Consider the following 11,700-nt stretch of genomic DNA (forward strand, 5'->3'; position numbering starts at 1 on the left):
CTGCTGAGGTGTCAGAGGTTTCAATGCCAACAGGTGTTACACCGTATTTTGTGACCGTCGTAATGTGTGACTGCAGAGGCGCTGTTTCACATATTATTGGGAATGAAGGCGATGTACCTGTTCACGCGCACGAGCCCTCTGTGAATTTCGTGCACTGTATTTTTTTTTTTGCCTTTTTCATTGAAAGTACCGCAATTTATCGAGCTTTTTCAAGGCGGCTGCGCTTCCACTTTCTCTTCCGTCCTCTTATTTGTAATTCTTAGTACTATCTGCAGAGCTATGAGTGGAAATAACTTTTGCATGTTCTTTTAAAATCAGCATTCGCAGATAAAATTGGTGGTTAAAAGAGTAAAAACAGCTGCAAAAAACATAACTGATGTTGCCATTATTTTCCCTGATTTTTCGCTTTTTTTGTGATTTATTTATTTTAAAGGGAATTCATGCAAGCTACATAGAAATATATATATGTACACATACACGTATATTGTGAAATTTTATGCCAGTTAATTGATGCGAATCCCTACTAGGAGTCTAGCATCACCTGCTGGTCAAAAAGGGAAATGACGGACAAGGCAGGGACTGATTCTGACAAACATTTTATTGAGAAGTTGCACCATATGTGTACATTTTCAAGTTAGAATACAGAAGAAAATGATTTAGGCAATGACAAAGACTGAAGGTACGTAGTAGGCCTCGTCAGGTACTTCACTGGTAAGAGATTCTGTTATATGGCTCAGGTTAATACATTGATTCTTTGTCCCAGAGAGCAGATTCTGGGCTTTTTGTGTTTATAATGAACAAAGGTGGAGGTTTTCCCATCAGTAGAAATTGTTGATCTTCTCCTGAGCGTTGCTGAGCCGATCTACGCGGTTCTGCAGCTCTGCCCTCAGGCGGCTGACCTCCGATTCCTCCTTCAGGATGTCGTTCACGTTCCCGCCATCGATCAGCTTCAGCATCTCATGGCAGAGCATTTTCGCCGACTGCTTCAGCATGAAGAAGCGGATCAGCATGGGCACCATATCTGCCAGGCGCTGCAAAACGATCTGGGGGGCAGAGGAGGAGAATTCAGGAATGGAGGGCTTGACCCCTAAAATGGATATCATCAGCCACACCTTTATTGACCACCAGTAACATTACCCAGGAAGCAGACAGCTGTGGAAGTACACAGTATGGACAATTTCAATTATTTGGACACCTGGTCATTATACATACAGGAACTTTAATGACATCCCATTCTAAATCCATAGGCATCAATATGAATTTGGTCCCTCTTTTGCAGCTATAAGAGCTGCCACTCTTCTGGGGAAGCTTTCCACAAGATTTTCGAGTGCGTCTGTGGGAATTCTTGCCCATTCATCCAGAGAAGCCTTTATGAGGTCAGGCACTGATGTTGGACATGAAGGCTTGGCTTGCAATCTCCATTCTGGTTGGTCCCAAAGGTGTTTGATGGGGTTGAGGTCAGGGCTCCGTGTGGGCCAGCCAAGTTCTTCTACACTAACCTCACCTTTGCCTTTATGGACTTTGCTTTGTGCACTGGGACACATAGAAACGTAGAATTGACCAAAATGTCTTGGTATGCTGAAGCATTGAGTTCCCTTCACTGGAACTAAGGGGCCTAGACCATCTCTGGAAAATCGACCCCATACCATAATCCCTCCTCCACCAAACTTGACTGTTGGCACAATGCAGTCAGGCAGGTAACATTCTCCTGACGTCCGGCAAACCCAGACTCATCCATCGGATTGCCAGACAGAGAAGCATGAATCGTCACTCCACAGAACATGTTTCCACTGCTCCAGTGTCCAGTGGCACTGTGCTTTACACCACTGCATCCAATGCTTGGCATTGCACTTGGAGATGTGAGGCTTGCATGCAGCTGCTCGGCCATGGAAGCCCATTCCATGAAGCTCCCAGCATACAGTTTTTGTGCTGGAGTTAATGCCAGAGGAAGTTTGGAACTGCTCAGTTAAAACAGAGCGTTGGTGACTTTTATGCACTATGTGCCTCAGCACTCAGCAACCCGCTCTGTTACCTTACGTGGTCTGACACTTTGTGGCTGAGTTTCCATCGTTCATAAACGCTTCCACTTTGTAATAATACCACTTACAGTCAACCATGGAATATCTAACAGGGAAGAAACTTCACGAACTGACTTATTGCAAAGGTGGCATCCTATGACAGCACCATGCCTGAATTCACTGAGCCCTTCAGAACGACCTGATATTTCACAGATGTTTGTAAACCTGACTGCATGACAAGGTACTTGATATTATACACCTGTGGCAAGGGGTCTGAATGAAACACCTGAGTTCAATGATTAAGAGGTGTGTCCCAATACATTTGTCCATATATTGTATGTTCAGAGTCTCAGTGAGAAAGTTTATAAATTGATGGTTTTGCTGAGATCCCTTATAATAAATACAGAATTGAGACGTGGAAAAATGCAGATGGAGCTTGTAGGCATCTGTATGCAGTGTAAAATTACCAAAAGGAAGTATCTTAATCACTGTCTCAAGCAGAACCATAACAAAAAGTATGTGAGAAGAGGATCTGTAAGCAGGCTTCAGAGACCCTGAGCCTGATACTGTTGTGCACTACCCATAGACCATCCCAATAGCAGTGAGTGGGGCCTCTACTTTGATGACATTTCTATGCTCTCAAGCTGTTCAGACAGATCACACCTACCTCATAGTAAGCCCTGAGCATCTCAGGGTACTTAGCCCTGCAGTCATAGGCAGAAAAATTGTCTGCAGAGACATTTTGACCTTTGTTTCCAGTAAAACGTTTGAAGTAGATGCCATCTTGTGTGTAGACCAGCTCCTCCATGTTAAACTGCTCAATTATCCTCTCTTCTACCTTGGCCCCCTGCTTCGACTGGATGTTTTCAATTTTGTTCTGGGTGTTTTGTGAGAGGAAGAAGAAAAAAAATGAAGATGAACAAGTAAAAATGTAAACCTACTTTGGAATTAATTTGGAATTAGGTTGTTTGGATTCTTGTGCCCTTGAATGTGTAAATGTTGAAAGGTGTTGATATTATATGTAATTACCAAAGAGATGCACTGAAGCAATGGATAAATACTGAAGCAGTTTTTCGCAATTTCAGTAAGGTGTTTCTGAACAATCTCTGGGAAAAAAATGAAAACATAAATTCACAAAATGCAAATTTAATCACATCGGCTAGGATTTATGTTAATGATTGAAGTTGTAAGGCTGTAACCCAGGTATAAAATAACCCAGGATACCAGGTAAGATGTCACAACTCCACAACGTTCAAACCCAATTTCCTTATGCACTGTCTAAGGTTGAGGTTCCCAGTCCACAGCCAGTATTGTCGTTTCGCAGAACTCTGAGGGTAGAGCTGTCACCCATCCCAAATAGAGTAGAACCTGATTTTATTTTGAGATAAAACATTACTGTCACCTGATGCTGAGTGTATAAGAACTACCAATAAAATTTGATGGGGGGGGGAGGTTGGTGACAGAAAAAACACTTGATATTAGAATATTCAGGAAAATATTGCAGTTTAAGAACCAGTGACCTGCACAACGTTCCTGGGAAGTTTGCAAAAAGATCCACAGAATACGCTGAGATGGCAAATGGCTGCAGCCTCATTTCACACTCTGCTGCCACCTATTGCTGATGCTTCAGTTTTGGAATGATTTATCTCAGGTCTGTCAGTTGTAGATTTTCATCCATATGCTGTTTTTGTAAAGTAGTAATATGATCCATCAAAGATCTAATACAGTAAATAGAGTAATGATATCAAATAGAGCAGTGTTTCCCAACCCAGTCCTCGGGGAACCGGAATCCTGCACAGTCCATGTTTTTGCTCCCTCCCAGCTTCCAGCCAATCAGGAACACCGAATACCTGGTACAGGTGTGCTGGGAGCTGAAAGGAAGAAAAAACGTGGACTGTCCGGGATTCCTCGAGGACTGGGTTGGGAAAGATATCCTGTTCACAAGGCAAAGGGTCTAAATCACCCTTTTATTTACTGTCACTAAGCACTGATACTTCAGTTTTGGTGCTATTTGTCTCGAAATTTGAACAGTTCAATACAGTTTGGAATAGATCAGACAAATAATTTTTGAGTTATTGCAGTAATAAGATAAAGTTGGTCTTAGACTTGTCATAGTGATTTAAGGATCAGTTAGCTTCATTCTTTTTATAGTTCTTCTGATTGAGTGTAATATTTATGAAGCAGTAAGCGTTCATAAATGACCACAATCCTCATCAGAAGAATGCCACTGTCACCAAGAGCAGCAAATGAAAAGCACACCCCTAAAAATTTTCAGTGCACTGGTGGAGAGGATTAATAGCTACAGATACCTCAGAGTAAACATTTCTGAGGACTTGGACAACCCACACACCCATCCTGGTGCCCTACGAAAAACCCTCAACAGCGCTACTGTGGGATCTGTGCTATTCAATTTCATTGCACCGCTGTTGTACCACTACACTGATGCATGTGACAGAATTAAATCTTGAATCTTGAAGTGTCTGAGGCTCCCTTTGCTATCACTATGCAGTGTTGTATTCATTTTGGTGCCATTTGAAATTGTATAATGTCCAGATATTCTCCCATACTTTGTGCATGCAAAGTTTGAAAAAGATCCATGAAATACTTTTAGAGTTATGTTATGCTGTTTACAAGCCTAACAGCCTCTGCAGCCTCCATTTCTTTCTTTTACTGCTACACATCACTGCGGGTTTCATTTTTGTCTCAAAATGAAATAAGCTGCAGATCTTCATATATACACTCACCTAAAGGATTATTAGGAACACCATACTAATACGGTGTTTAACCCCCTTTCGCCTTCAGAACTGCCTTAATTCTACGTGGCATTGATTCAACAAGGTGCTGAAAGCATTCTTTAGAAATGTTGGCCCATATTGATAGGATAGCATCTTGCAGTTGATGGAGATTTGTGGGATGCACATCCAGGGCACGAAGCTCCCGTTCCACCACATCCCAAAGATGCTCTATTGGGTTGAGATCTGGTGACTGTGGGGGCCATTTTAGTACAGTGAACTCATTGTCATGTTCAAGAAACCAATTTGAAATGATTCGAGCTTTGTGACATGGTGCATTATCCTGCTGGAAGTAGCCATCAGAGGATGGGTACATGGTGGTCATAAAGGGATGGACATGGTCAGAAACAATGCTCAGGTAAGCCATGGCATTTAAACGATGCCCAATTGGCACTAAGGGGCCTAAAGTGTGCCAAGAAAACATCCCCCACACCATTACACCACCACCACCAGCCTGCACAGTGGTAACAAGGCATGATGGATCCATGTTCTCATTCTGTTTACGCCAAATTCTGACTCTACCATTTGAATGTCTCAGCAGAAATCGAGACTCATCAGACCAGGCAACATTTTTCCAGTCTTCAACTGTCCAATTTTGGTGAGCTCGTGCAAATTGTAGCCTCTTTTTCCTAATTGTAGTGGAGATGAGTGGTACCCAGTGGGGTCTTCTGCTGTTGTAGCCCATCCGCCTCAAGGTTGTGCGTGTTGTGGCTTCACAAATGCTTTGCTGCATACCTCGGTTGTAACGAGTGGTTATTTCAGTCAAAGTTGCTCTTCTATCAGCTTGAATCAGTCGGCCCATTCTCCTCTGACCTCTAGCATCAACAAGGCATTTTCGCCCACAGGACTGCCGCATACTGGATGTTTTTCCCTTTGCACACCATTCTTTGTAAACCCTAGAAATGGTTGTGCGTGAAAATCCCAATAACTGAGCAGATTGTGAAATACTCAGACCGGCCCGTCTGGCACCAACAACCATGCCACGCTCAAAATTGCTTAAATCACCTTTCTTTCCCATTCTGACATTCAGTTTGGAGTTCAGGAGATTGTCTTGACCAGGACCACACCCCTAAATGCATTGAAGCAACTGCCATGTGATTGGTTGATTAGATAATTGCATTAATGAGAAATTGAACAGGTGTTCCTAATAATCCTTTAGGTGAGTGTATATTCTCATTCACAAAGTTTAATGTTATCTATAGTCACCACTGCCATTGACACCACTATGCAGCACTGCTTCAATATTGGGCCGATCTCTGTCAGAATTTTATCACTTCCAGTATGTCACACAAACAATGCCTTTGTAGTGGATCAGTCCCAAAACTGTTCAGGAAATACAATATGAAAGGAAACCCCTTACTGGTCAGTGAAATTTTGGTACGATATAAACCAGACCACAGATACCAAAAAGCTATGAACTCTTAGTGTGAGTATGAACTCTGAAGGTACCTCTGGTGACCTTCAGAGTCTCCAGTGCTGGTTTTCTCAGTTGTACCACTAGCTTCTGGACGGCCATCTCAAACACACTGTAATTACTGAACCCGGGGAGCTCTCGCCCTCTGTGTTGATGGTCATATTGACCTACGACTTCCTGCATGATTTTGTGAACTGTTAGAAAACAAACAAATATTCAATATGCTGTGTAATAAGGTTATAAAGTAACTTCACAATGCCAAACTGTACACTCTGAAGCAAAATAATATATGTATTATTCAGAAATAGAAAAGAGGAATGCAGGAATATATTGTAATACATTGTAAAAAATATGACTGACATTATAATGGTCAGTACAGTATAAGCTGTTATAATGCACTATGAAGGCATTTATAATGCATTGTAGATGAGAACTACCTGGAGCATTCATGATGCTATATGATGCTTATGCCTTTTTATAAATAGTTGTATGTCTTATATATATATATATATATATATATATATATATATATATATATATGTGTGTGTGTGTGCGTGTGTGTGTGTCTGTGTGTGTGTATACTGTATTTAACACTTTATGAAAACATTATAATGCATTATAAAGGTATCTAAAATGCATTGCACATGAGTGCTCAAAGTGCCCAAATATAATAACATAAAAAAATGGCAAAAAATCGTTTATCTACATTCAGTTTTGGAGCCATCAAGGTGATCCTTCCACTTTTTAAACTCAACCCGCAGAAGGACAAACAAGTTCTCCTCATTCACAACATCTCCTGATACCAGACAATTGATCTTCTCATTGAAATTTGTTAATGTCTGAGGAAAAAAAACAGCATTAAAACAAAAGTGGAACTCTACAATAGGGGTAGGCAATCTTATCCACAGAGGACCGGTGCTTATGCAGGTTTTTAGGATAACCTTTAGGTCAGCTGTTCAAACCCAGGTGTGAGGACTCTTCAGCCAATCCGTCCTCTCATTAATAATCTAATTAGGGAGTTGCAGTGAAAACTCACATACACACCCACCTTGGCGGATAAGATAGGCCACCGGTGCTATGTATTATGTTTACACATTGCAAAAACAATGAAGCTCAGATTTACAAAGATGGGTTTGCATCATCCCACATTCTAAATAAAGTTGTAGAAGGACAGGAGACTGGTCTGGGGGGTGATGAGTTTATAAAGAGGCTGAGAAAGGGGGAGTGAGGACAGCTGAGGCAGACAGAGGTATACAGGGGGTGTATTTGTGGTGCAGGACTGAGGCACTGCTTACCTCAATAAGATAAAATTTCTTCTTCTGCGTGTCCAAGGGGGGGCCAATGTCATATGACCCCAGCTCCTTCTTCGTGTCCCACAGCTGCTTTTGGATTTGTTCCAACAATATTGGCAGGGATTTCTGAGTGGAAAAGAAAAAAGAGAACAAACAAAAAAAAAATACAGACACTCCTCTACTTACGAACTTTCAATTTACAAACTTTCAGACATATGAACGAAGACGACTGCGAATCAAAATTGTGTTCGTTGGGCTCTCGTTTCCTCTCCGCAACATCATTTTTATTTCTGCTCGCCGCGCAGCAGCATAGCCTGCGTACTCCCAGCAACCTAGTTCTTTGTACTTGCGTATACCCTTAAAATGATGTTGAATAACGACTTACGAACATTTCAAGTTACAAACGGTCGTTCGGAACGTAACTCGTTCATAAGTAGAGTAGTGTGTGTACTAATGTAAGCATTTTCCAGGCTATAACCAGTTCACTGATCTGGGAGCAGCATGTTGTTCATGGAAACCTCACCTTGATGTGGGCAACGAGATCCTGGGTCAGTTTGTTGGCCAGGCACTGTATTGTTGCTTTTTCCTCATACAGAAGACAACTGAAAGACCAAATGTCAGTGTTGTACAATAAAACCGTAATATTACAATGAAGGCACATCTTTCACTGTGGGCACTTGTAGCTCCACTCATAAGTATGTTGACAGCTCACATTCAGGGTCTCTTGAACCTGCCACAGAGACTTATTTTGCAATGGAGTGATAATTCGACTTTCTTCAGCCAGTTAAAAAAGGAGCATTTTAGTCTCCTTTTTTGAGACTTGATCAATGGTAAATGTAATACATTATATTATACAAATCCACTGCATAGCACAGAGCTTGATAATTAAAGGAAATTTCTCCTACCTTTTATAATGAACAAAATTATGTAAAGCTACTCTGTAGGTCTCCCATAGAAAGTTTTCATTTAATGAAGACATTAATTTTTTACTTCTTCAAGATCTGACAAAACTAACCTGAAGTACTCATGGTGTCTAAAAAAATCTCTCTCAATCCTGGTTGCTTCTTCTAATGAGATTCTGTCATCAATTTGCTTCTGACCACGACATTTCACAATAAGGTATCCTTTGCTGAGTGGGATGACTTGGTTTCGGACAATGTCCAAAATATTCCTCTCTGTTCCCTTGTCAACCAGGTCTGGTTTTGTCAAAATGGCTTTTAAGAGAAAGAACCAAAAAAACGAATCTATGAATCCGCCCTAAAGTACCTTTGAATAAATGCAGCTGTGCAAAGAGCTTTCAGAGACGCTACAACACAAACACATGCATTTTGTTTCATTACCCAGAGTTCTCTTTCCTTCAGGATCCACTTCCTGGGCCATTCTCAAAGCTTCTGTTGTTGCTATGTCAACATTACATGGGACAATAACCAAATTAATGGTCTCCCTCTTTTTGATGAATTTCATAATTAGGCTTCTGATCTGAAAGAACAAATTATGACATTAGTAAATTCTATACCTCACATTGTAAATGGTACATTTACCAGTTTGATGTTATCAGCAACACATTCCACATGATATGATTCAAAACACGTTCCATAGGAATAAGTAACACCTGACATAATTAACTACCAATCCATGCATATGAATCATCAGAAGATCAGAGAGACAGACTGACCTGTTCAGCTATATCATCTGGCTGACCTTTCACAGGTACCCTGGCAATCCCAGGGAGATCAATCAGAGTGAGATCACACACATCTTGGGAGCTGATCTCCAAAGTGATGAGGTCCTCACAGATTCCCACACCTTCTCCAGCCAGATCGTTTTGAGCTGAGAAAAACCATAGAGTCCATGATTTCCACAGTTCACTGACCCCAGCAAGTGATCCGACTAATTAACCTATAAAAATACCTTCTTTATTGCTTTACTACAATAGAGTAGTAGTAAATGTAACTACTAAGTCACTAAGTTTGAATGTTTCTGTTCATAACGTGTTATACATTTCACTATATCCAAATGAATCTCACCCTCGGACTTTGGTTAAATCTCCCTTTTCCGCAAAGCCTATGTGTGGGTGTTTTTGTAATAATTACATTGTGGCGACCAGATTTCCCAGCAATGTAATAAAAATCTGTAACTTTTTCCTTTGTGGGCTTGTTTTTCAGTCCCACAAGGGGATACTTATTTTCTAAAAATCTGTGAATGCAATAAAAAAAAACTAAAAAATGCCAAACATCTTGTATTTTGTTTGATTGCTTATGGTTACGGTTAGGGCTGGCCATGGGGCTTAAGGAGAACATTACACCATAATGCTGTGTCCCGGTAGATTATGTAATGAAAGGGGCAGCGAAAGCAGTGCGCCGATATGGGGAAGAGCTACTGATTCTCTTGGCACCTTTAGCCACGTAGCTTTCGACCTTTGAAGGGTCATAAAACTCGATGTACTCATCCTTGTAGGAGATGACCGCGTGCCACTGGACTCCCCCCTTCAGCCTCCGGAGCTTCAGCTCCAGCGGGCAGCGTGTCACGATACCTGGAGGACAGAGGACATCACAGTCAGCTCCCTCTTCGTGGTCCTCTGTCATGTTTCAGCTAAAATAGTCACACTTTGCTGTCCTTCAGAAGAACATGACAGCCACTATTAAATCTCTCAGAAAAGCTTTGCTCCAAGAATAATCTTTAATCATATTACTATTATAAATCAAGGGGATAAAACAGGTAATATTAGGTAACATTCCTTACCACTGCCCCTGGGCAGGGACACCCCAGACAAGGCTTCCAATACGGAGCTTTTCCCAGAGCTCTGGTCCCCAATCACAGCAATGGCCGGCAGCGATAGGTCCCTTTCAATGCCAGTCATTCTCAGGGAGTCCACCAGATCGATGTAAGGTTGCACCCGCTCTTCCAGTTGGCCGTGAACCACTCCTTCCATTTGTTTCATTGAATAGCTACAAAATAAAGTTGCACATTTCCGTATTAAGACCTTCCCTGTAACCCATTAATCAAAGATATTCTTTGAAAGCATGAAGCTGTACCTGTCTTGATTCGGGGGACTGAAAACTTCAAGGTTTTCCATAGAACTGTCCATTTCTTCATGAAATTGAAAAAAATAAATAAACACCATAATACATGAACACCATGAATTTTGCGCATCTTCTCCTGATGAGAATTGTGGTCATTTATGAACACTTACTGCTTCATAAATATTGCACTCAATCAGAAGAACTGTAAAAAGAATGAAGCGAACTGATCCTTAAATCACTACGACAAGCTCATGCAAAAAAATTCTTTTTTTTAAGATATAATGTGATGAGTAAATAATTCTGTTTTTCCTCAGTAATGATGCCCTGAGGTGTTAGACACCAATGAAGGCCTCTTATGGTGTCTGTAGAGGATCAACAGCAGGCATTTTGAGCTCAGCAAGTGTAGAAGTCATGGTACAAAAGTCATTTGCACAACATATGGGGCGGAAGCAGGAAAATCTTGGCCCTGGTGCCTTTACGGCTGTACTTTCTAAATTTCACAACCACACAATTAGATATATTACCATACAGATATTCTACTGGTAAAAGAGAGAAACTTCCCTAATTCCAGTGAGTCATAAGAAACAGCAAACAACTTTGTGGTTGAATTGAAGCTACAAAATATCATATTGTTGTAACATTATGTTTTTAGTAACTTTAAAAAATAGGAAAATAAGTTAATTTATCTACTTATTAGAACTAGTAAATCATTCTGTCCAAAATACATATTGTTGAAAAACTCGCTGTAAAATCCCTAAGTTAGAGCCCCACTCAAATTGTAGTTAGATTACATCATATTTGGGGGTATTACTTGCATTGTCCTGTAGGTAAGGAGAAATGACAGCAAAGTAGAATGAAAACATTTACCTTTATTTCAGAATGGCTCCTAAGAAATTAAGTTCAGTGGTGCGACAGATGATATCGAGACGTCGGACCTGGTCTTGCCAAACTGAAGCACAGCGCCTCGAAGCTGGAGTCGGAATTTGCTTCATTTATGCAGCATCACCTGACCGATGACGTCCGACTCCTGCTGAGGTGTCAGAGGTTTCAAAGCCAACAGGTGTTACACCGTATTTTGTGACCATCGTAATGTGTGACTGCAGAGGCGCTGTTTCACATATTATTGGGAATGAAGGCGATGTACCTGTTCACGCGCACGAG

General features: G+C 41.1%; 1 protein-coding gene across 1 annotated transcript; it reads right to left on the bottom strand.

The window, feature by feature from the left end:
• Positions 1 to 580: 580 nt before the first annotated feature.
• Positions 581 to 11,489, bottom strand: LOC140578006 (interferon-induced GTP-binding protein Mx3-like). Its single transcript, XM_072698047.1, has 14 exons — positions 11,407 to 11,489; positions 10,552 to 10,606; positions 10,259 to 10,464; positions 9,912 to 10,049; positions 9,192 to 9,346; positions 8,857 to 8,995; positions 8,532 to 8,730; positions 8,040 to 8,118; positions 7,520 to 7,642; positions 6,931 to 7,063; positions 6,260 to 6,418; positions 3,048 to 3,124; positions 2,686 to 2,895; positions 581 to 1,043 (listed from the first exon to the last, which is right to left on the bottom strand). The coding sequence occupies exons 2-14, from the start codon at positions 10,602 to 10,604 to the stop codon at positions 819 to 821; spliced, it is 1,896 nt and encodes a 631-aa protein (XP_072554148.1). The 5' UTR covers positions 10,605 to 10,606; positions 11,407 to 11,489; the 3' UTR covers positions 581 to 818.
• Positions 11,490 to 11,700: the final 211 nt, after the last annotated feature.

Source organism: Paramormyrops kingsleyae, chromosome 1, assembly GCF_048594095.1.
Source record: "Paramormyrops kingsleyae isolate MSU_618 chromosome 1, PKINGS_0.4, whole genome shotgun sequence".
Lineage (NCBI taxonomy): Eukaryota > Metazoa > Chordata > Actinopteri > Osteoglossiformes > Mormyridae > Paramormyrops > Paramormyrops kingsleyae.

What these genes read in the sequence shown, in the direction of transcription:
- LOC140578006 (XM_072698047.1), bottom strand. Translation starts at nt 10,604, where the DNA reads ATGGACAGTTCTATGGAAAACCTTGAAGTTTTCAGTCCCCCGAATCAA. An exon ending in TGATGGCTCCAAAACTGAAT is followed by an intron (nt 6,419 to 6,930) that starts GTAGATAAACGA and finishes GTTTTCTAACAG; the next exon opens with TTCACAAAATCATGCAGGAA. An exon ending in TGCTTCAGTGCATCTCTTTG is followed by an intron (nt 2,896 to 3,047) that starts GTAATTACATAT and finishes CAAAACACCCAG; the next exon opens with AACAAAATTGAAAACATCCA.